We start from the raw sequence: 24,515 nt of genomic DNA on the forward strand, positions 1-24,515 counted from the left end.
ACTCTCCTGAGCACTTCCTGCATTCCTCCAGAACTCTCCCACACTCCTCCGGAAGTCCTCCGGACTTCGTCAGACCATCATTGGACTTCCTCTGAAATGAAGGGCACATACTTGGGTAAGGGGCACAGCATACGAGCTGAGGCCAAGCCCCTCTGAGTCAGTCTCTCTCTTCTTTGAGCATGGTTCTTAATACTAGGGGATGAATGCACTGATTTGCTTCTGTTGTCACGTTGAGCCTTGACAAATTGACCTTTATCTCCCCTAGTTGTTCTTTTGTTCACCCATCGAACTAAAGAGGATGCCTCAGGAGGACTCCAGGCCTTTGGCTTTGACTTGACCATGGACTGAAGTAGGGCTGGGATTGCCTGGATAAGTTGTTTGGAATAGAATGCTTAGACTTGAGAACAGTTGGGTCCTTGCATATGACTGTCAAACACTAAATGCAATGCATTATTGTATGTAATAGTTGTTTTGATCTTGGGTAAATCATCCTCAGGGATTTTCATGCCAGGATATGCATGGTTCACAGTCATTGCCTGTATAATAACTTTGAGAGGCCTTCAGGACCTCTGAGTTCACTGCAAATACCAACTGATGTATTTCAACTGTTCTAATGAGTCCTGTAACAATGTAAATCATCCTATTCGGCACAATATATGCCTTATGTGTGCTTATGGCATGGGCATGTCACACATTGGAAGCATTGCTCACAAGACCCTGTCCTCCATTTTTTCTTCCATCAACTGTATCAACCCTCCCCTGCACTCACATTTCCAGGTCTTCAATCTTAGCTTTTAAAACAGTGACATGCCTTGGACCAAGATCAATTCAGGGGATCAGCCTCAGTTGAACGACCAAAAGACTACCACTCTGTGTTCCCATGTTGAGGACTGGGAGAAGGCAAGTGGAACCAAGCAATGACAGATTTTCAAAGCAGCTGCCAGAGAGGCCAAACTCCTTGCTCCAACCATGGACAAAGAGCTCTTGAAGCAACAGAAAAAGTGAGTGTTTCGGCTCTGGCATCGGTCATGCTGTATGAAGACACTCTTCATATACAGAAATACAAGGAGTGGTTCCACAATCACAAGAAATGCAGGGCCAATGCCAAACCTTCCATGAAGCTCCAGAGGAAATGGACAGCACACCAAGTCATCAAAGAGCAAAGGAAGGCTGACATCCTTTAGCAGATATGGGATGAAGTTGAGGAGGAGACCAGGCAGAAGCCAAACCAGAAAGAAGTCCTGAAGAGGTATCAACTAATGATGACTGCAATCATGAAAGGCCTGAATAAAAAGAAGTTGGAGGAAGCTGAGGCAAAGGCCAATGAGTGGACCAATCAAGTGCCCAATGCCGCAGTCCAGGCCAAGGCTGCTGAGCAAAAGGGAGAAAAGATGATCAAGCAGTTTGCCACAGAGATGTTTGCTCAGGCTGGCATGAGACTATTTGTATTGGGTTCCTGGAAGGATAAGAAGGGCCACCTCAAAACATCTGGGTGAGTCAGTCGGTTGGTCAGTCAGTGATTTTGTTGACATTGCCTGGCAGGTTCGACTTCAATAAACAGCTTGGCAAGGGATCCAGCTTCATGAAAACAAAGGACTGGCAGGTCATCCTAGTGGGATGGGAAGATTTCCTCAGTGATGTATTTGGTGAGTCTTGGGGCAGTATGTCAGGTTCAGTATCTAATTAGCATCATGTCTACCAAGATCAAGATCAAGACCTGGAAGGCACTGTGATTGGAGGTACTTGCCAAATTCCCAAACCATACTATGAGTTTGACCAGGACCGCATGGGCTTGCTGATCTTGCCCAATATGGACAATGTCCTGCTGGGAACCAAGAAGAGCATGATTCAGTCTTTCCTTACCATTCATTACAGTAAGTATCATATCAGGTAACTTGCACCACATTCTGATCTTTGCTGCTGCAGGAAGATGTTGTGGAAGGCCAAAGGTCCCAGTGCCATGGAGTGACATCTTGAAGGGACAATCCAGGTTCATCTCCAGCACATACCTGCTGGATGGTATTCAAATCTGGGAGCCATCCAAACTTACTCACTGTGAAGCCAACACCTTGTTGGACTATTGGTTTGACCAACAGGAGAACTGGGTTGGACTGATATTTCAGTTCAAGGCCTGGATTGATGACAAGGGCAAGATGTGCCCACCTGTGGGCGCTGGGTCTGATGACTCTGATGGTAATGCCGATGATGAGAGTGTTGGCCCCAGGCCAACCAGACAGGCATTGGCCACATCCACAAACTCCCAGCCCAGTAGTCCCAACCACTGGCCATCCCCACTTGTCAAAGGTCGGCTGAGGCCGACCAAACGACCTTGCATCAGTTCTGCTGAGGAAGAATCAAGGGAGTCTGATGCTGATGATCATGTTGGCAATGCAGAAACCACCGCCGCAAACTCAAGGCAGACCATTAGAGTAGAATCCACCACCAGCTCAACCAGGCTGGCCTTGGCACATGATGCCCGACCAATGGTGCATTCAGCAGGGTCAATCTCCCATCCCAGCAAGCCATCTGCCTCAGCCAAGACCACAATGCTGGCTGCACAGATTGCCAAGGGTTCAGATAATGAAACTCCCAGTGGTGTTGCAACAAAGGCTGGTTAGTATCCTTGCAGCTTCCACTCACATTCAATTTGGTGGAGTCTTGAACACCTTTGCTCATCCCCAGCGGTGCAGGACTAAGCACCAAAGAAGACTAAAGCTGTCAGAGCTGCATCACTGGTCTTGCAGGATTGGTTGCTGAAGAAGACCAGGGTCACTCAGTCAGTGGCAAACTTGCTCTCTGATGCAACAGCAAGGCACACCAGGAGCAAGGCTGACAACTCCCTTGGTGCCAGACCTCAGCAAAAGCCCAAGAGATACACTGACTACACTTAGTCATTGTTGTGTTGTCAGTGCTTGGTGCTCATGGGTAGTTGGTGTTGGTCATTGGTCATTGGTCATCGGGTCTTGATATCTATTACTACATCTTCACAACACTTGGTATATACAATAGAATTAAGTGATCTAAACTACTGGATAGGGGATTTCCCCCTGCCCATTCTCCTCATTGCAAGCAGCAATAAATGCAAGGGATCATCCACCTGCTGGTGCATGGTCATAATATGTTGAATCTTGCTCATATCATTCCCAGCTTCAACATATTGGTGCCACATGCCCCTATAGGTCATGATCAAATCCTTGTCAGCATCAGTGACATCTATGGACTTGTGTCATTGGTAATCAGTGTGAAGACTTGGTGAAAACACTTACCTGATTGATCCATCAAGGTGTCAATGGTTTCAAGCCTCTTGTTGGCTCAGTGCAGCAATTCCTTGCTGCCTTCCACAATCTGACTCAGCAAGCCATGCTGAGTCAGCACACCATCATGGTCACCATCTGTGCCCAGTGGCAAATCTCCCCAGCACATGTCGGAATTGGCTGAATATAAGTCAGTCACAGTTAGTCTTGTAAATGACTGATACTCACCTTTGTACCCTACTGCTGATGCAGAAGGTGTTTCTTCCTAACACATATCATAGGTCTCAGTCTTCATCAGTGCCGAGTCGATCTTGGATACCATTGGTGCATCATCCCAACAGAGGTCATATTGAATGGCGGGTTGAGGCTCGGCTGTACTTGCAGCAATGATCAGCACAGGATCAACCTCAGCATCCCAGCACATGTCAAATGCTGTCTTGGGTCAGCAATCAGCCATTATATACATGGCCAGGACTTACTTTTCACACCAAAATGCGGCTTGGCTGATGGACCCACATTCGGTGTCTCCACAGTTAGTGCTTTGTCAGCCTCAGTACCCCAGCACATGTCAAATTCTGGAGTATCATAAATGCATAGCAAAGGTCAATTGAATCAAACACTTACATTCCTGTCCGAAATCTGCCCAAGCAATTGAGTCTGGTTTGACCAAGGTGCTCAGTGGTTCATTGCTCTCAGTGCCCCAGCACATGTCAAATTCTGACATTTCATCAAGAAAATATCACAGGTGAAGTCAATGAAGCACTTACTTTCATGCCCAAAATGTTCCTTGGCAAGCTCCTTTGTGGTTTTCTTGCAGGATGGCATGAGTGATTGTTTGGATTTAGTCAGTTGACAAGTCTGGGATTGAGTAGGTGGTTTGGGTCAAATGCAAATTGTCTGCAGACCTGGAGGAATCACCACTCTTTGAGGGGATGGAGTTGGCCACAACTTTGGTGGCACCCACTGGTCCCATGTGACAAAAAAGTTCTGATTGGCTTTGATGCACTTGTCTTGGAATCTCCGAGCTTTGTCAATCAGATGTTCCTGAGAATCCACAATGCTGGCAATGGATTCCAACAGTTGTGTGCTGGCAGGTGGCATAGTTGGATGTGATGTGTGGACCACTGCAATCCCGATTTGGATCGACAATGCAGAAGTCACACAGTTGCTGCCACACCTTGGCCATTGCCACCAGTGACACGTTGGGCCACTCACACCTTGGCCATTACCGGTGGCATCAAATTTTGCCAACCAAAGCATCATTTGTGGACTTCAGTGTTCAAGTCCAATTCACATCCACACCAAATTCTTTCCCATTTAACAAGGTTGACACCTTCATCTCTTCCTATCTTTTATACATTCTTGAACTCTTACATTGTCTCAATCCCACTATCACGATGTCTACTGAACTCGAATGCAACTTTGCTTTGGCACTTGCTGATACTTCTGTCCATGCTGCAGTTCACTGAGTTAAGCTTTGGGAAGCAGATGGTCATGTGGTCGTTGACCAAGCTCATGATATTGCAAGCAAAGTGGTGAGTTTCTTTCAGCCTGATTCCTCTCATGCACATACTGACACTCCAAAGTCCACTGCTCTTCAGCAGTATGGCAGGCTTGCCTTGGTCATCTTGCCATTCCTGCTCTCTGCAGCAGCTGAGGTGAGGGCGACCATAAATAAAGGCAAGTGGCCACTGTGGGCCCATGTGCAGGATAAAGATCCTCACATGGAGGCCCACCTGTTCTCCCCAAAGACCACTGGTTATGGTGAGTTGGCGTGTTGCCACAGATGATACTGACATCTGTTAACTAACCTTCCTTCACAGTAAAAGGCAGCACAACTGCGCCTGCACCTGCACCTCAGGTTGCCCTGGTCCCAGCTCCCAAGGACATTTCCATCCCCCCAATTGACTCTCTCCCTGTCACCAGTCATCAGATGACCAACAAGGGAAAATGACCCACCTGCGGGACTTGCAGGTCCAGAGAGGATAGCCCAGATGCTGACAAAGGCTGCAAGAGATGCAGAGTGTCCAAGGCAATGTCAAAAGCCTTGTTCACTGACACTGAGGACAAGGACCAGGACCAGCTTCCTGGACTTGTCATCATACTGCCCAAGGTATGTTTTGTTTTTTAATGCATTGTCATGCATGTTTTAACATCACTCTAGTGGTCAAAGACCATTGAACCTGTACCGGTGGCTTCACCAAAATCAAAGGTAAGTACATCAGTGTTGTGCATCTTCACCTGGTTGCTAACTCACAAGCAGAGATCAACTCAAGGGGTCAAGAAGGTGAGATTTACCTCTGCCCTGTGATCTCCACCCCTCAACATTTCTCATCAGCAGTCTGAGGTCACCATTGGCCCCATGCCTGACAAAGGTGAAGGGAAGGCAAAGGCAGCCAAGATCACTGACTTGCAAAGGCTAATGCAGAGGCCAATGTTGTAAGTCACCTGTCTTCTACCTCATACTGAGCAAGAGTACTAATCATCCAATAGTATGACCCACCCTGCAAGAGGTGTGTTGATGTGGATGTGCCATGACTCGTCATTGTTGGCATGAATGGGCAGCCTATGAAGGCCTGCTCCAAGTGCCACAAGATGAAGGTGCAGTGCAACTGACCAGCATCAGCCACATCAGCCCAGCAGCCTGCCCACACTCCCCTGAAATCCAAGGCCACATCAGCCTCCAAGCCCAGGGCACACTCAAGGAATGCCAGAGCAACTTCTCAGGCATGTCCAGCAACTCCCATCTTGGAGTCCAAGGAGGAAGCAGTGAAGGACACAGGTAAGTCATTCTTTGTTTCATCTGAACACACTTTGACATTCTTTCTAGATGCCTTGGTTCCCGCTGCTGAAGCAGCTGACATCAATGCTGATATCAATGCCAGGAAGCCCACCAACATCAATGCTGAGATGCAGGATGTGGTCACCAGCAATCAGCCTGACCCCATCGCTTTGGAAGATGACTTCCCTGCTGACCATTGGCTGGAACCCACCTCCAACAACATGCCCTTGGGCATCCCCTCCCCCACTCCTGCTGCCAACCACGTTTCCTTCCACTCGGCATCTTTGCCACCAACCATTAGCAATGTTCACAAACATGTCCTTGCCCTTGCTGCACAGGTTGCTGCCATGCAAATGGTCGACCAGGATGCTCTCACCAGGGTCAATGCTATGGAGAGAGATTTCGAGACCCACATGTTGTCAATGCATGCGGAGTTCTCTCAGATGCAGCAAGATGTCGGCCACACTGTCACAGTTGTTGACAGCCTGGTCGGCTTGGTCAAGAAGCTTCACCTAGGCACACACTGCCAGCAATCCATCCTTCCTGGCACTGACCATCAGCAACCTTGGTCCTACTGTGGCCACCATGCAGGTGCAAGCCTTGGGCATGGAGTTTTTGAACAGAGTGTATGGTCCCTTGGTTGGTCCTTCAGTCATTGCTTCTTCAGCTTCTTGCCTTTTCAGTCATCTTGATGTCCAAGGCACCACCTTCACATCCGGCCAAGCTGCCTCAGTCTCAGCACTTGCCAGTCCTTCATTGGCTCCTCCTCAGGTTGGACCATGTTCCTGCCTTGTCATCACCTCCATCTGCTGCATGGTCTGTCCCTTAAGGCATGACTGAATACATAGTTGTAAATAGAGTTTGGGTTGGTCATTCAGCAGACTTCATAGTTGTACAATAGATTATTTGCCAGTTGTCATGGACTTCATAGTTGTACCATACATTATTCACTGGTTGGCATATTTGGCCTGTATATCAATATCCAATTCAATTGGTTGGGTTTGTATTTACTGTGTGACAAGAACCAACAGTATGTTGGCTGAATTGATCTTGTTTCATCCGAGCTCCCTGCATGACATGGATTTATACTCCATGCAATCAGTCAGCCAGCCCATGCAATCAATAGGTCAGCCCTTGCAATCAATAGGTTGGTCCATGTGATTCCCCACACCAAACACTCCACCAACTCTCACAATACACTGACATCTCTTGCCACTGGTTCGCATTCTATGTGTGACTGGCAGCATCATCTCATTCATCTTTTCAAGTTGGTGCCCCAATTTGTACTTGTCTTCCACCATTCACCAACATCTTCTTGCCACCAGTCGGCATTCCATATATGACCGATGGTAGATTGCCTTGCCCACTTTCATATCACTTGGCCCTGAAAATGTTTGACTGACTGTGTTCTTGACTGAGGTGGTCCTGGCATGTACATCATGAATGGGATCTATGCTATCCATCATCCATCATATTTTACTGAGGTGGCCCTGGGACATATATTATGATGACTGGCCCATTGACCAACCAGTGTCCACAATACATCTATATGGTTTGAATATCAGCCCATCTGTATATATCAGTACCGCTGCCCACTTGGCCCACCTGTTCATATCAGGTATATATTTCATACACTACTACCTACCAAATTCAATAGAAAAGTGTACAATTATCTACTACACTACATACTATGGGCCCACCGATTGTATCAGATAAACACTTGATGTCAGCCCATCTGTATCTAACAGAACAATATATTGATGGGTCCACATGGGCTGGCCTGTGTGGAACAGGGAATTTTCAACCTCAGCTGTATGTTTTTATCAAGGGTTAAGTGACTGCAGTATGTGGATGTGCCTTTGCCACCAGCTTTTCAAGTAATCCAGCAGTTCAAGACCTTACCAGATTTCTTGATGTTTCCAGTTTTCCTGGCATTAAGATACCACCATCATTCTACCTCTGCAATACCAGAAATTCTTTTTTTACCAGATAAGGAGATTATTCATACTATGAATGCCTTTGAGAGTTTCACAAACAAAGCGCTGGAACGCAGTCAAACAACTTCCAACACTCTCAAGTACACCTGTCACAACTGGGCCACACATCTCTCGTGTGCCCCTAATCCATGGGATGACATGCTCAAGCATATATTCCAGGCTTTTTGGAATGGTCATATTATCCCCTGGCTGGAAGTGGTGTGGTGTTTGAAGGGTCTGCAGTCTTGCCTTGATATTCTATCTGAAGGGCAGAAACTTGCAAAGGTATGCATTTTCTAATGATTCTCAATCCACCTATCTAACAAGCTGATATTGCCTTGTTTCAGGTTTGGTTTTTTCTTGATTCTATGATGCCCCTTATAATTCTCTCTCATGCTCAGTTTGAACCCATTAATACACAGCCTAATAAAGGGCTGTCAGCCATCAATCCTGAATTCCACCAGCCGACAATGGGAGCTTCAGTATTCACATCTACCTCTGGTATGTCAATCAGAGGACCATCAACTCCAGCAACTGTGCTTCTCATAGAAGAACTTGTTGTTACCTCACATGTGAGGTTTGTTCCTAATCCTCACTCATCAACCCAACCTTCTCCCTCTACTTCCTCTCTTGCACCACATTTACCATCTGGCTCTTCTCTGAGGCCCAATGCTGCTGTGTTATATATTGGCACATCTAGAAAGTGCATGTTGGATGAACCCCGAACCAACCGCAACAGCCAGCGCAAATCGGACATCATCAGCAAATCACTTTGCCTCTGTGGGCTTTGTACAGCTCTGTACAGAAGGGACCAAGCTGTGGCCAGCCATTTTTTGGTGGTGGGAAAAAAAAGTGTTTTACTGATGATCCCCAGCCTGTCAAAGCGTCGGAAATGAGTCAAGCATTGTTTGCGACGCAAGATTGGCAGGAGCGCAGTATGTTGTGAGTGTTTACACGACATAGTTTGCCGCTTGTTACCAAAATCACAATGTTGTAGGCACACGTGACCGTTTTACAGTTTAATACAGACCTCTATTGAGAGTTCTCGGGCTTCTTGAATAGTGACACGTTCCAAAATCCTGTTGACACTACCAGGTCGGTCTATGAGAGCACTGCACTTAGTATGACGACCCTGTAGTATCTTTTGCTTTCTGTGTCAATCTACGGTACTGTCATAGTTTTACACCAGTGAGATAGCATATTCCAAATTTTCTCTTTAACATGCGGATACGATTTGCCCATCTTATGCGTGGTAATTAGAGGCAAAGAATCTGAAAGCCCTGCTGTCGGACTACGGTCGATAGCTATGGACAAGTGAACCCAAGGCAGCGCCTGATGCAATCTGAAACTTGTCAGTCCCATTGCTAATTACCTTCGACAGCCAGCCCTGGTGCACCAATCCCGATCCCGCTGCCTGATCTAAGAATCTGGTTTTCTGTGCTAGCCTCGTGTCTCGGCCAGCACAGAATTGAGTCTACGGGCAGCTCAGCGCGTTATGTGCTCCTGGATGTCGCTGAAAAGTCACGAACATAATCATTTTACGGAATGAATTATGTCACAAAATGACTACACGGTCGACTTCCCACGTTCCAACCTCAGCGCTCAACGCTGCAGCTTTGTCGAACATAAAGATCACCCTCTCTTTCGCGGTTCTCGAATCTCCTCACCAATGGATCCGATGATCATGCCCTATCCAAATTTTACTTCTAGCTAGTCGGGAGTTCATGCAGAGCCTGTAGCATCTTGTGCCTTGAGCTTGATGCATCAGATGTCTCATACCGGTCGAACGCGTTCAGTGCCCGCCGTACATTTATTCAATGCCTGACCAAGTCCTTCGAGGCCCCGCCCGTGTTTCCTTCCCCCTCTTTCTTTGGAAAGGTGCGCATTTCTTCGCTGTTCTACGTACCTCATCGTTTAATGGCCGATATCAGCGCTCTATATGTCACCGTGGTCAGCGATGATCCTACGTGGTTTTCCTTTCCTGATGACCACTTTCTGTTTTGCCCGTGCCTGTCGTCATAGAGGCAGCTTGCCAACTTCCTGCAAACTTTGTCCCGAAGAAGCGTACCCGTCCAGAGTCTGTCAAATCCCTTCCGTCGCTTACGCGCTGCACCTAATGAGGCTTTGTTTGCACGTTGTCTCCATTCTATCAAATTTCTGTTGCTCTCTGTCTCCCGTTTATGTGCCTCTCGGACTATATTGAGGTTCTGTTTGGAGAGGTTGTTGTGGCTGCTCTGCTTCGTCCGTGTAAATATTTCCTTGCTGACCCAACCCTATGCCGATCCATGGACCAGGTTTTGTTCCGAACCATGACTGACCCAGATTTTGTTCCGAGTCATGGACCATGAACCAGATTATAGCACGATCCCTCAACCAGACGTAGCTCTCGAACTTGACCCGCATCTGCCACTGTCATGGGCTTCGCTGGCCCCGCCTGAGGCAGCAAGTTCTGATGCCTTGCATGGAATTTTTGTCTGTTGCCTTTCTGTCTGGTTGATGTGGCTTTTCTATCCAGTTTTGCGACGAGCTGTATCTTCGTTCGTCGTGTTTGGACTGGATTTGATCTTGGGTTTGAAAGTAATTTCCCCCCTCGTCTAGGTTCTTCAAGTTGCGCGGGCAATCAGCAGTTGGACTATGATAACCTACGTACTTAGCGAGACAATCGTTTGTACGGCACGATACCCTATATATTGCTTGCAAAACGCCGATAGCTTTCAACTCTCGGCCCTGCCTGAAACTTAAAACGAATGATGAGCGCTGAGCGGCCCTGTGGAGTCGGGGTCTTGGGCGCATAGTCGCCGGTACCTATATTTATACTATGTGTTCCTGATTCTGACCTTGAGGCCAGTGACTCAGAGGCTTAGGAGTTGCTGCGTAACATCCTGTTGCTTTGTTTCACACCATGTCGGGAAAAGAGTTAGAAGGACGAGTTCTCAAGAGGTATGCCCACCTTTGCCCTTGTGCAGTGGCGTTGTTACTCATCACCTTGAATCTCACCGCAGAGCAAACCCAAAGACAATACAGGACAAATTTCTAGTTGGATATCAAGGATGGTGCGTTCAAATTTCTCTCAGATGCAAGCTCGTGAACCGTCCGGGTTTCATAATCATCTTTGAGCGTCTCTGGAGTGGTCTAGAGTCGCAGACGGATGATGGGATGCATGTAGTGAGCCTCGTACTCAACGTTGCTTTTGCAGGTTCACCTGTAATGGAGATGGCGAACCCTTAGATCCTAACCACCATGGGTGGCTGCACTGGTTTGATAAGCCGATACCAGACGGTGGACGCCCTAATACAGATCTATGGCCAGATGTATCTGATTACTCCCCATCCGAGCTGTACCCTGCCCCAGGTCTCAAGAACGCAGACGGAGAACAAATGTTTCTCTTCTCTTCGCGCCACTCGAAGACGGTGAAGCGCCATTTCCACTGGATGGCGTTGCACGGTGTCGACGGCGCGTTCTTACAACGATTTGCAGGTCAATGCGACATAGAGGCGGGCTTAGCAATGAGGAAAATCAGAGATGAAGTGGGTGATCGTGTTCGAGAGGCTGCTGAAGCAGAGGGAAGGGTCTTTGCCATCATGTGCGCATACTTGTCAACTCAGTTTGATCGATATTCATTGCGCATCTAGGTATGATGTCTCGGGTGTTCACCCAGACAAGATCCAGCGGGTGCTCGAGCAAGATTGGATACATCTCGTGCGTGATAAATGCATTCTAGACAGCCCCAATTACCTTCGCGAGAAAGGCAGTCCCGTCATAGCTCTATGGGGTATGCGTGCAGATACATATCACTCTGATTGTTTAGCTCACCTGCCCCCCTCCAGGTTTTGGATTCAACGGCAGAAACCACTCTCCAGCAATCGTTCGATCTATCACAAATTTCTTTCGTTCCTCCACACCAGGCGGTGCTTATCTTATGGCAGGTGTACCTGGACACTGGCGCACATCGATATCTGATAGCGACCCGGACCCTGAGTTCTTGCGAGTCTGGACAGAAGAATTTGATGCACTGAGCCCTTGGACTGTCGGGCGTTACGGAAACGAAGAGGATGCGGAACGCTGGGGAAATGAAAAAGTCAAACAGGACTTCGATTTTTTGAAGCAAAGGGGAGATGAAGGCAAAAAAAGAGTAGATTACATACCCGTGGTGCTCCCTGGAGGCAGTGTAGGTCCACTGATACCTGTCTATGATCATTTTCCTACTGATTATTGTTTATGTTCTACAGGGTTATAATCTCTCTCGCGGAAAATGGGGACTCAATGACATAAAGCGCAACGGGGGCCGCTTTCTCTGGACACAAATATATGCTGCTCGACGCGCAGGGGTGCGCATCATTTACGGGGCCATGTGGGACGAATATGATGAAGGAACAGCATTCATGCCTGTTGTCTCTTCTTCAAAGCAACTTCCTGTTCACCCCCAGTTTAACTTCCTAGCGCTCGACGCTGATGGCCATTCGCTTCCGTCAGACTGGTATATGCGCATAACTGGTCTCGCCGCCGAATCATTACGCGGTGAACGTATGATACACGAGACATTTCCGTTCAAGGAGTTACAGGATTATTGGGCAACACGCCCCAGGTATGAAGATAAGACAGCTCGCGAGGAGGAGGCGGAGCAATGGAAGGAAGCTCAACGAGCATATCACGATTGGGCTACCAAAGAGGGAGGCCCAATGATAGATGAGGCTCCTCCACCATATAGGCTGGAAGATGATGATCACACACGGAGTTCTCAAACAAGCGGTGCATTCAATGTCCGGCCCGTCCCATCTGAAGCCACCAAGCCCACCCTCGGCTGTTCATCCAGTGCGTCAGACTCTTTTGTGTCCCAACCACCTGTTCCAGCCAGGAGTTCGTCGCTGACCCCGAGCCCGTCATCGGCGAGCAGCCGACCTCCTGCCATTAATATGAGTTCTCGCCCTCCACCTCCTTCGATGCCTCCTTCGATGTCAACAAGACCGGCATATCCCCCCGATAAGGTGGATGTAGTCATGCGTCCCCATCAGCTCTATCAGCGGCCAAGCTCCTCGCATTCCGTTGTCAGGCCATCTTCTCGAGCTTCTTCCCCTCTTCCTGCGCCTGCATCTTCTACTGTGGCCTATTTGGCCGATAATCTCGCCCGACAGAAATTATCACATCACCCGTCAGAAGTTGCCCCAGGACCACAGCAATCCCATGCATCAGGGAATTATTCTCCGGTCATGCAAATGCCTTCCGTGGAGGCGAGCCTAAGGCGTCCTAGCACCTCGCCCGCAACCCCGTCAGTTTCTCCGCGCCCGCCGGTTTCTTCAGTACCTGTTGCATCATGGTACCAATATCCTGGTCAACAACAGCCTCACTATACTCCGTACAATCATCCCCCTGCCCCACCCCTCAATTCCCACCCTTCACCCTCTCCACAGGGTAAGCCTTCCGCTATAGGCGGACCAGGATACGATCGACATGATGCCAACATGCATTCACACGCCGCCTCTTTCCCCCGCGTAGAACAATTCCATCCGAATACAATTCCAAATTCCGGTGTACCTCAAGAGCCTTACATGGCAACGAACAAACCACCACATCCCTATTCAACCTACCCCGCACCAAATCCACTTGCCCAAGACTATTTCTCTCCCGCACAACCTCCTGGTGGTTCACACTCTCCTCGACCATACCCTCCACCTGAATGGGGAATCTCAAACTCGCCTCCGCCCGTAGCGCACCATAATCGTGTGTATCTTCTATTCACAACTGCCTTCGCGTTGCTAATTCTGGTCGTGCTCACAAGGTCCTCCCATACACCCGCAATCTCAGAACTATTACGCCCCGAACCAGTCGGCACCGGCAGGCAATGGTGGAGGGGGTGGGTTCAATATCGCCGGGCGCGCACTAGACAGGCTGGAGGGCATCGCGGGGAGGGATGCGAGGAGACAGCTGGAGAACCTTGCGCAGAGTGAGTCTGCTCCTGAACAACATTCTGCCATTCACTGCTGATGTTGTTTCTCTACAGGCGGGTCGAAGTTGCTGAACAAGTTCAAATGATGCTAGCCTCCTAGGAACTCCTCACTTCCACCTTTGTATGATTACAGACGCTTTCTAGTTGAACTTTGATTGAATGACTGTTGGACTCTTAAGCAGACGTTATAGATGCACTCTATCGAATACAGTACAAATGACTTTTGTCTAACGTTTCTCCACTGGTTAAATCAGTCACGAAGATAAAGGTTTTGGTGTCACTGAGAATGGTCTGCTCACACCTTGATAATATCACTCAGCGGAGCAGCTCATTTTGCAATCGCAATGTTAGCCGAAGTCTTCGCGCCCGACCAGGAATCACTCGAAACGCATCATATCACCCGGAGATCGTATCACAGATAGGTTCTCACCATCGTGATGAATGTACCCAACGCGTCCCCTTGGAACTTGGCGTGCAATTGTTGCTAGTACACCAATTGTTCTGCCCCATGCACGAGTGGTTTTTTTCTTCGACGATTGGCAGGTCAAATGCTTAGTTTGTTTTGTACGCCCATCTTCTTGATTCGTCTGAGGCATCTGCAGGGAAAGATGGTGTTAAGTGTTGCGGGTTTGTAACTGTGCAAAGTGGGATTCGCCTCTTGGATGGTGTACGCTGAAGATAAATTCATCAGGGGTCAGTGGGGATGATATATAGATCCACGCAGCAACCAATCCCGTGGTCTCCTTCACTCGAGGGAGTGATGAGTGGGTTCATAATGTTGCATTGTCACACAAAGCTGTCCGATGCGACCATCAAAATACAACTGCATCATTATTTTGTTCTAAATATTTACACAGAAGGCGTATAATGCAGAGCAGGAAATGACAGTACATGGCTAACAAGAGAAACTATAACGAACCTAAGAAGTTACATGAAAACACCAAGAGCGCTATACGACAGCAACACAAAGCGGAAGCATTCTTATGCCGTCTAACAGAAAGTGTTTCTCAACAATGTTTCATCAATGCGGGGCTTGAACACCAGGCTGAAAGGCATCTGGTGAGATACCACACCAGGGGTAAAAGCAGTATCGTCGATGGGATTATTGGGGTCTTCTGCCACCGTGAAGGACCAGAACATAAGAGCGACGGCGATATACACTGATCTGAAATGTGGTGGATGTAATGAGACAAAGTAACTATGAAGCCATGCTGTCGGCTCACCGTCTAGCAATATGCACTCCCGGGCATGCACTAAGATATGGTCAGCGGAAACCCAGTGAAATAAGGAAATGATACCTACCGTCCTTCCAAAACCAAAAGTGAATATCTTCATGTCCTCTCTGATTTCTCCGTCTGAACCGATCCATCGTTGTGGATTGAATACTTCTGGATCGTGAAAGACAGAGGGGTCACGTCCCGATGCACCTGAAGAACAAAGTAAGAAATTGTAGACAGTAAATCCTGACGTGCACTAACCAATTACTTCCACGGACGATGGCGCCAGCAGGGATGCACATGCCGTTCTGCGATGATGATGAACTCAGATTTGATTTGTGATTTTGTGCGACATACCCAAATTACATCTTGCGTTGCGCGGTGCGGGAATCCTAGGAATGCTAATCAACCAAATAATCTTAAATGTGCCTCCTTGCCTCACCTGTTGGATTGATAGGCCTCCATCGAAGAGCTTCCAGAATGAAGGCTTGAACCTGAACAAGCTGCGACCAGTCCTCAAAAGTGGGAGCTGCGACACAAGGTCAGTCGGTTTTGAACTACAATGAGTTTTACTTCCATACGGGTCTCTCTACCAACCACAGTTTCCAGCTCCTCATGTACGCGAGCCTGTGCGTGTGGGAAACATGCAGCAGCCATTAACACCGTTGAAGTCCCGACAGCAGTCTAAGATTGCGCAAGTTAGGTCAAGCTTATGTATATCAACTTCTTTTGCTTACAGTATCGGAGCCTGCTCCGACAAGGGACCCAGTGATATATGTTATCTCTGCCTCAGACAGTTTGTTTTCGTCGGAGTGTAGGAGGAGATCCTTTGTAACTGAAGGGGGAGCAATGTTGCTTTCCTGTTGCAGGTCAGGACGAAAATGATGTAACAACAGAAGAAGGGTCCGTACCACTTCACTTTTAACCCACTTGAACTGGCCAGATAACATATTGTATTCTTCCTGTCCCCACTGCTTCAAATCTCGGCCATAACCAGGGACATATTTGAGGATGGGGTACTTGTCAACGAGGTACGCGCCTGGTGCCATCGCGCTCTGAATCCTTGGGACCATCCTTTGCAGCCGCAGTAGATACGGGTCATCAAGTGATGTGCGGGTTGTTTTCCCATAGACAACATGCATAATTACAGATGCTACGTAACTATGCGCAGATGTCACCAGCCGAAATGTGAGAGTAAAGGACAGACGAACCGCTTGATATGCTGCTGGTGCAACTTGGGCTCGTGCAGTATGTCCTGAATAATCTCACGTGCATGCGCGAACTGTATCGGCTCGTAAGTCTGAGCAGTCTTCACTTGGAGGTGCGAATGCGTAATTCTGATGTGATCAGGATGGTCAGTCAGTCAGGATTTAATTCAATTGATGCGCCGCCTACTTGCGAAATTTGCGGAACCTTTCTCCATAGCGAAGTTGGACGAATCGCATTCCTCTCCCGAGGATGTCACCGCCAGCGACCGAACGAGGCCGGTCTGCGACGAATGCGCCTTGCTTCTCCATGATGTCAATCGCTTCCTGTCAGATGTGAATACCCCAATGGCAATATCCTACAAGATGCGATCATACTTGGTGACGTCCGATGATGACTAGTACATTTTCTCCATCATTGAGAGATATGACTGGTCCATATTCTGCTATCCACTGAGCAATTTTCCTGGGTGGACTGTTGTCGTGTATCAGTATATGAAGATCGTCGCATGGCAACGACATACTACTCCCCAAGAGGAGGCTCTGATGGACCAGGAGGTAGGGGCAGCTGACGGTACTTAGATGTACGAGAACGGTAAGAGTAAACACCAGCGCCTAGTAGACCAAAGATGACTGCCCCAGTCTGCCAGTTCCATGTGAGGAACATATCAAGCACGGAGGGCATGTGGAAGTTCTAGGGTGCCATCCTTCCATGGACCTCATTGCTTTTGTAGACAAAGAATGCTAGAGCCATCACGCCCACCAGGTAAGTCTGGTGTCAATTTAGGAATGGAGCATACATTACGTATAACCAAACCGAAGAACTCCACACATGTGACACCTAGCACGCAATGGAGACTTCGTGAAACGATTGGAGTCAAGTTGTTTCTCTATTCGCTGATAGGTTCATTTCATCTGAGGGTTGACCATATAAATAACATTGGATGCGACTCATTCGGGATGTATAATGAATCCCTATTATAAGTAGATGGAATAGCTTGTTAGCCGATTGTCAAAGTCAAGTATGGGGATTGCTCACTAGCACTGATGTGGCAGGTAAACCAATTTCCCATAATATGAAGACCTACTGCACAGATGTGTGGTCCGTGTATAGCTGTTGTCCGCTGTGGCGTGTACTCCCATCTTTCATCTTTGAAACCAAGAGCCACTGTTGGAAGTATTATACAACTTCTTAGGGTAAGCTTCTTGTTGAGTGATAGTGCGAGACTTACGAACGATTGTATCTCTGAATGGTGACCACTGACGCGCTCCGGGAGGCGTTGCCAAGGGCCCAGGCTTCCATCGGCGATGACGCCCAGGGCTTTTCCTGGTGATGATCCTGCCCATAAGAGCTAAGCTAGTCAGAGAGAATTGTCTTATCTCGTAATGCCGAATCGCGGTTACTTTGCCAGTCCAATGATTTACCAGCCATGACCATGAATTACTGCAAAAAAATCCCCGCAGCCACTAGTAAGCCCCATAAGCACGTTCTCGGCGTGGACCGCCACTGGCTCAATAGGCACCAAACTGTAATGCACCTTCGGGCATATTTGTCGTCAGATTTCAATGAAAAGTGCATCACCGGTCAGTAGAACTCTTCCGAATTGGAGAGATATCGATGACTCGTATATGTGATCATGTTTAGGAGATACGAGGGGACGACGGGAGAACGTTGTAGTTCTATTATGTAAATATTGGTGGTCCCGTCGATCTTGACATTAATATTCTGTCAAACGAAACACGATAAAGTGCCGCCGTGCCTAGGAGTCTCATGGAAACCTCGAGGACACGCGCCCACCACCGTGATCAGAAAGTGCATTGGCACAACGAACGCTTCATTCCGTGTTTTGATCTCCGCAGTCGAAGGCGGTCCGAGACTCTGAGTCAGCAGCGCACGATAGACTGAATGTCAACCACTGCAAGATATTCTTCTGAAGCCATTAGTTCTTGACCAATCTTCCTCCCTGCCAATCAGTGTCAGTGTCACATGGGTTGAACAGTAACGTTGTATTTACCCCTGTGGTCACGGACGAGACATGTCTGGTCCAAAGGAAATAAATAAAGTTTGAACACGTATACGTAGATACAGTGGCACCCGGCCGTGACATGGTTGACGGTGCCCATTGCGTATTACAAATACTTAACCAACATACAAAAAACAAATGGTACAAAGCAAGCTTGAGAGCACACGCTGCACCATATGGGGCGTGCTGCGATCAGTGCTGCGGCGACACTATTAGTTTAGTCTTACTAGGTGCCAGCGTTACTGACATGGATCTTGCTCAGCGCTCGGCCTCTAAGCTTATTGTTTGTTGCGACCAAATCAACAGGGACAAACGTAAATCTTGTACTCTGATCACGTACATGTGTAGAATTCTGATCTCTTGGGCGTCCCTTGCTCCGCTTCCAAAAATTGTGAAGTCTGATTATGATATACCATGTCTGGAAGTCTTAATCAGTAAAAATCGAAGATATATCCTGGATATCGATACTCTGACACATTTCTGTCTGATCCTTGTCATGAAAGACTTAATGATCTACTCAATAACTTATTTCTTCCCCAGTTTATTTCGTATCTGAAGTTGTCGGCAAGACATCGGAGTAAACTGAGTCTGATTATGTGCCGAGCCGCAGAAGTGCAAGCAAATATCGAGTACTTTCTGATTAGCTCTTTGCACCCGCTAGTTGTTGACCCAATGACTGGCATGCATCGTTCTCTGCACAAATATCTGGAGGAGCGCAACTGCAAGATTTTCCTAGAGGTTCGCTGTAGATTCTCTCTTGCTACTGGATGACTATCTGTAGGCTAAATAATCCAGAATAGATTATAACGGACTTTGAAATGCATTTGCAAAAGATAATCTATATAGAATACTAAACCGTAACGCATATGGAATAAAATAATCTGGATTTTCTTGGTGAGAACTCCGATGGAAGAACTACTGCTACAGCATGCTCTGGTAAACAATGCAGAAGAAATGGAATTTATTGATGACAAAGAAGATGCAAGAATGTTAGCAGCCACGTTGGTTGCTGGCATCAAGCTTGCTCGACTTGATCGTATCAAAGCGCACAACCCAGGACGACTTTACCTTTGTCACGCTCAGCTACTCCCTGATCCACATTGCAATACTCCATGGCAACTATTGTATGAAAGTCAGAATGACCGTGCTTTTATTACAACCATGGGCATCGATGTCCAAGCATTTGAATTCATTCTTACTTCTGGCTTTGCCACTCAGTGGTATGAGAGGCCCATCAACCGTCCTGATATCAATTTCCATGGCATTCCATGCTTGAATCAGCGTTCACTTAACGCTGGTGGAGCACTTGGCCTCATACTTCACTATCTCAACTCCACCATGCAGGAGACTAGCCTTCAACAGATCTTTACATTGATTCCTGCCACTGTCTCTCGCTATCTCACTTCTGGACTGCCAATGCTCTTACAAACTCTCCATTTGATGACTGATGCCAGAATTCAATGGCCATGGGGACCCGATTTCGAACAGTGTAGTGCACTTGTGATCACATGTCACCCACAACTGCAAGGTGCCTTCAGGAGCATCGATGGGCTCAAATTGCCTGTGCAAACTTCTGAGGATGATGACATCGAAAATGCTACCTACAATGGGTGGCTCTCTGAGCACTTCATAAGTTCTGTCATGACTTTTTTGGCTGAAGGTGTGTTTTCTTCTCTTTTGCAATAGTCTGTACTTAATTCTTTCTTTACAAAGGCATCGTGATCGCAGCAAGGACCAATGCACCTGGTAGCTGGCATGATTCTTGCCTCACATCTCGCATCTACACTCAACTTCAACTCCACACACCTCCCAACTATTACATCGTTGTGGATACTGCCTTCCCTCGAGGGACATCCTCCATTAATGGGCGCATTCGTGCACCTCTTAAACATGGTCAGGTTTTACACGGCTCAGTTGCCGAGATAGTGGAACAAATGGCATTTAACTGTGAACTACTTTCGTACCGTCAAACAGCAGAATGGGGTATGTGTGCCATCCAAGGAGCCTTTGGAAGGCTACATCTACCACTCAACATTGCTAATGAAGAAGCTCGCAGCAACCTCATCAAAATATGTCTTCACCTGCACAATCTCCGTGCCATATGCGTTGGAATCAACCAGATACGGACTGTGTACATGAACCTTTGGCAGGCTACAGAAGATGATATGGATGTGTGGTGAGATTTCGAGAATATGTTATTTTCAGACCAGAGGAAGAAGGATCGAGTTTCACGCTTTCATGTCACATTGGAATACCAGTAGATACATATGAGATGTCTAGTACTGCTGCATGTTACCTGTCTTGTATAGAGGATATCAAAGTTATCTAGTACTGCTGCATGTTGCCCATCTCGTATAGAGGATAGAAAAGTGATCTAGTACTGCTGCATGTTGTCCGTCTCGTAGTACTGCTGCATGCTGTCCGTCTCATAGTACTGTTGCATGTTGCCCGTCTCATAGTACTGCTGCATGTTGTCCGTCTTGTAGTACTGTTGCATGTTGCCCGTCTTGTAGTACTGCTGCATGTTGTCCATCTCACATGAGATGGACAAGGACGGACAAGAGGACAGACAAGAGGACAGTCAATTTTTCAAATGGTACATTGGTACCCTAAACACACTACAAAACTATCTAAATAGCATTGTACAATCAAATCTCTTGTGACACTTCCCTTTGAAGGGACTTGGAAGGTTCATCAGCCAAGTCCTCAAAGTGCGGGCGATCAGAATACTTGCAACATCCAGATGGCCCCCATCTTTGAAAGTGAGGTGGCTTGGATGCCTTGGACGCAGTACTTTCACCCTTGTCAGTAATCCACCTAACAGATCCCCCACCCTCAGGGTACCATTCTTGATGCAAGTTCTTGCATCTGGGCATCTGGATATGCTGATGGCATGTGGATCCGCTCATCTCCATCATCTCAATGCGAAGCTGGGCCCAATCACATTCACATTCGACATCATACAAGTGAGTGCGCAAACCAAAGAGTTGGCCCTGCAAGTTTTCCACACTGGCTTGTGAGTCACACAGCTGCTGGCTCTGGGTAAGTAGTTGCACAGTAGCCAGGCTGCGATTGGCGTGTTCTTCATCACAGTTGCGCTGGGCGGCTGGGTCAAAAGCTCCAGAAAGGTGAGTGAGGAGATCTGTAGCTGCAGCTCCTCGAGCATTGCGATGTGGAACAGGGGCATCTGTGCAAGCAGTGGAGTGTGCAACAGCAGTGTGCTGAACTGGGGGGGAGGTATGGTATGGCTCGTCCTGAATGTCGATCTCATCGGAGACAACAGAGTGATTATCATTGTCTTCAATGGTATCAAAATCCATATCGTCCAGGTCACAGGTTCCCGCACGCTCATTGATAAGTTGATCAATGCGAAGTGCACGTGTGACATCTGGAGGGCAGACACCATCTCCTGTGGGCTTTGTAGTCTTTACAAGCTGTAGTTCAATGTGTGAGCCATCTTGCAGCCATATGACAATTCAAACCTTACCTGCTTGAACTTTGTCTTGAGCGAAGTGACTTTGCGCTCAGGATGGCCGTTTGCTTTCGCCCATTGGCAAAACTTGACATGGACAGCCTGCCACCCACATTGACCAAGGGGGAGCTCCTGACAGACCATGTTGAGAAGAATAGTCACATCTGAAATCGTATAGTTGTTAGATCCTTGAGGGTGGCCTCGCCGCGCATGCGCCTCATCATCTTCATCAGCATACTCTTGGGAACACTTTTTTGAGTTAGCAGATGTCAAATTTTCCTTGGTTTTACCTTTGCCCCTCGGGCCTTTGACCTGGCGACGCGAGCCCGCTGCTTTGACCGCTGGAGTGTGGCCTTGAGCCTCTGCAATAGTTACAGCATCGGTCAAGTCAAGATCACCAGATTCAGGTAGGGGAAGGAATGCAGGATCGATCATACTGTTCATCGGCATCTGGCGCAGAGGAGTATGATAACTGGACAGTAAGAGTGGTGTGTCTTCCTTGGATTGGAACGTGGCCAGAGTTCTGAGCGCATAGGTGTCAAGCTGTACATAACACAATTAGTCGAGCAAATGATATCATAGTATGGTGCCATCAACATACCTCATGGCTAAGACTCAGTTGGGGCTCCCCATGTTCGATGCGAAAGGACTGTTGAGACATAGTAATAGCCTATAATAATATGAGCATCTGAAACTGTAGAGGTGAAAAATGAAACTCACCTTGCAAATTCCTGGGTGAGGAACCCAAGCGCCGGCTGCATTGCATGTATAGGCATTGCCAGCGTCATTGTAGTGTAATTCTGGGTAGGCTGGGCTACTACCAGGTGGTATCATAGATTGTAGAGGGGCGATGTCAGACATTGTGTGATTGTAGTAGTGTTTAAATCGAGAAAAAGCTTACCTTGTTGTCCTCAAGCTTTTATATGTCTCCCAAATTGCTGCCGTCAGATGCACAAGTGATTGTCAAAGTTCATAGATAGCAGAAAAGACCCTGTGGTTGCAGTCATACATTAGTAGACATATATGAATCAATGAATTTAACAAGAAAAAAACTTCACTGAAGCTTGAAGGATGGACGGTGCTTGTTACTGGACAGATACAGGCAGATTGGGGTCAGCATTGCTCAACTTCGGTCACAGTGATACATGACTGCGCAGTTCTGCTGTAACCAATCTTAAAACTTCAGTAGTATTTTCACCAGCCAGTGTAGGTATTGGACCGCAGTTAAAATCCGTATATTCGAAGACATTATGATGAAGCCACGACTGTTGCTAAGCTGAAGATGAGCGAGGCAGCGACCTGAGTTGTGGATTAGTCAGGATTAGTCAGCGGATAGCTGAGGCGTTAGTGGCCTAAAACGGATATAATCCGACTGATTAATCTGTAAGGGGGGGGGGGCCCCCCCCCTTACAGATTTAGAGTTTATAAGAGGGTCAAGAAAATAATGTTTTGCAAATTCATCCCAAATGAACAGCGGCATCGCGGCACGACTTCCTTAAATGGGTTTTTTTATTCTATTATATTCTATTCCGCATTATTTGAGCCTACGGATAGTCACCCACTCTGTGGCACGGCGCTGATGTTGTCGATGCACTGAGTTTTTGCGGAGTATACTGGGTATTCTTCACGGCAGTTCTCTCGGCATCGTATTTCACTCTCCGCGACAGGAACAGTACACAAACCTTAAGTACTCGACAGTTTATTTCAAAAGAATAAGCTGGCGAAATAAACTGTTATTGAGTAGGGTTAATATATGTGCTCTAAGTGTGCATAGTTTGTTCAGTGGCAATGTAGAAACCTCAAAAATGTGAAAATGCGCAGTAGCATGGGCAGAAGAAGATATTTCATTAGGATTCTGATGCTATTTTTAGAAAGGATTCAAATAGACTTTTTGGATGTCAAAAAAGATGAGGCATGCGTATGGCTCGGAAGCAACGACACACATAGGAGAATAAGTCTGCGATTTGCGGTTCAAAAAACACTAGGGTAAGTCTAAGAGTAGGTATGGTATTTGGACTCGGAGAGAAACGGGGGAAAAGGGAAAAGACGGATTGTAAAGTACTCGGCCGAAGGACTCGTAGAGTGTCTGGAGTAATAATGAATAAATGAGTGTTGTTGCAATGGTTTAAACAGGAGTGAGAAATGCTAAGCCAGACCGTATATTGGACGCCTGATGCGGCGCCACCGTTACACCAACTCGTAACCCGTAGCACCAGACCCGCACGCCACTATGAGTTCCACCCGGACGCCCTCTACCCATGTCAGGCCCTACCGTCAGGGTAAGCTGAGGGTGAACGTTGAATGTTCGAACCCGGGCACGGCGCGACTCAAGTTCCCGAACTCCACGACTCTCTTCATACGGAAACAAAACCACATCAGCTGCAGGCATCGCGGCACACCTTTCTACGTAAAGCATGAAATTATGCGTTATTTTCGCCTATAGGAAGCCATTCATTAATACCACCTCTTTGGGCGTGCCGTAAGCACTATCCCGTTTCCTGTTCCGCTAGGCAGAGCTTTTCTTACTCACTTGCCAACCCCGGGCTCTTTACGCTGCAGCGGCTGTTGCATGATTTCTCTTTGCAGTAGTGCTCCTGACATTTATATTCTAGTCTGTTTCTGCCATTAATGTGGACTCAAT

At 47.5% G+C, this 24,515-nt stretch overlaps 8 protein-coding genes across 8 annotated transcripts; 6 read left to right on the forward strand and 2 right to left on the reverse strand.

The window, feature by feature from the left end:
- Positions 1-1,028: 1,028 nt before the first annotated feature.
- BJ212DRAFT_1482119 (uncharacterized protein) lies at positions 1,029-2,618 on the forward strand (the record flags this gene model as incomplete). The annotated part of the gene is made up of 5 exons (XM_041340364.1): positions 1,029-1,148; positions 1,188-1,492; positions 1,543-1,646; positions 1,704-1,874; positions 1,927-2,618. 5 exons carry the CDS (start codon positions 1,029-1,031, stop codon positions 2,616-2,618), a joined length of 1,392 nt encoding a protein of 463 aa, XP_041191845.1.
- A 694-nt stretch (positions 2,619-3,312) lies between these two features.
- Positions 3,313-4,517, reverse strand: BJ212DRAFT_1300679 (uncharacterized protein; the record flags this gene model as incomplete). Its single annotated transcript, XM_041333023.1, has 7 exons — positions 3,313-3,434; positions 3,483-3,519; positions 3,574-3,686; positions 3,734-3,829; positions 4,022-4,112; positions 4,173-4,378; positions 4,472-4,517. The coding sequence occupies 7 exons, from the start codon at positions 4,515-4,517 to the stop codon at positions 3,313-3,315; spliced, it is 711 nt and encodes a 236-aa protein (XP_041191846.1).
- Positions 4,518-4,651: 134 nt separating this feature from the next.
- Positions 4,652-5,208, forward strand: BJ212DRAFT_1482121 (uncharacterized protein; the record flags this gene model as incomplete). The annotated part of the gene is made up of 4 exons (XM_041340365.1): positions 4,652-4,702; positions 4,730-4,789; positions 4,841-5,018; positions 5,078-5,208. The coding sequence occupies 4 exons, from the start codon at positions 4,652-4,654 to the stop codon at positions 5,206-5,208; spliced, it is 420 nt and encodes a 139-aa protein (XP_041191847.1).
- Positions 5,209-5,289: 81 nt separating this feature from the next.
- On the forward strand, positions 5,290-6,865 carry BJ212DRAFT_1482122 (uncharacterized protein; the record flags this gene model as incomplete). Its single annotated transcript, XM_041340366.1, has 8 exons — positions 5,290-5,367; positions 5,419-5,466; positions 5,518-5,541; positions 5,593-5,693; positions 5,748-5,767; positions 5,881-6,036; positions 6,085-6,662; positions 6,704-6,865. 8 exons carry the CDS (start codon positions 5,290-5,292, stop codon positions 6,863-6,865), a joined length of 1,167 nt encoding a protein of 388 aa, XP_041191848.1.
- A 3,052-nt stretch (positions 6,866-9,917) lies between these two features.
- Positions 9,918-10,430, forward strand: BJ212DRAFT_369094 (uncharacterized protein). The gene has a single exon (XM_041343034.1). It carries the CDS (start codon positions 9,952-9,954, stop codon positions 10,213-10,215), a length of 264 nt encoding a protein of 87 aa, XP_041191849.1. The 5' UTR covers positions 9,918-9,951; the 3' UTR covers positions 10,216-10,430.
- Positions 10,431-10,836: 406 nt separating this feature from the next.
- On the forward strand, positions 10,837-14,335 carry BJ212DRAFT_1363456 (uncharacterized protein). The gene is made up of 8 exons (XM_041335982.1): positions 10,837-10,952; positions 11,015-11,065; positions 11,209-11,595; positions 11,645-11,784; positions 11,840-12,180; positions 12,242-13,730; positions 13,789-13,953; positions 14,011-14,335. The coding sequence occupies exons 1-8, from the start codon at positions 10,915-10,917 to the stop codon at positions 14,040-14,042; spliced, it is 2,643 nt and encodes an 880-aa protein (XP_041191850.1). The 5' UTR covers positions 10,837-10,914; the 3' UTR covers positions 14,043-14,335.
- Positions 14,336-14,997: 662 nt separating this feature from the next.
- BJ212DRAFT_1363460 (cytochrome P450) lies at positions 14,998-16,702 on the reverse strand (the record flags this gene model as incomplete). Its single annotated transcript, XM_041335983.1, has 10 exons — positions 16,569-16,702; positions 16,385-16,510; positions 16,085-16,334; positions 15,911-16,033; positions 15,755-15,857; positions 15,616-15,702; positions 15,452-15,565; positions 15,255-15,383; positions 15,180-15,195; positions 14,998-15,121 (listed from the first exon to the last, which is right to left on the reverse strand). Coding segments are annotated over exons 1-10 (1,194 nt in total), but the record flags the coding sequence as incomplete, so codon positions are not given.
- Positions 16,703-23,612: 6,910 nt separating this feature from the next.
- BJ212DRAFT_1363463 (uncharacterized protein) lies at positions 23,613-24,010 on the forward strand. Its single transcript, XM_041335984.1, has one exon. The coding sequence runs from the start codon at positions 23,688-23,690 to the stop codon at positions 23,862-23,864; it is 177 nt and encodes a 58-aa protein (XP_041191852.1). The 5' UTR covers positions 23,613-23,687; the 3' UTR covers positions 23,865-24,010.
- The last annotated feature ends 505 nt before the right edge of the window (positions 24,011-24,515 follow it).

The sequence above is a fragment of the Suillus subaureus genome (assembly GCF_016647635.1).
Source record: "Suillus subaureus strain MN1 chromosome Unknown BJ212scaffold_21, whole genome shotgun sequence".
Classification (NCBI taxonomy): Eukaryota; Fungi; Basidiomycota; class Agaricomycetes; order Boletales; family Suillaceae; genus Suillus; species Suillus subaureus.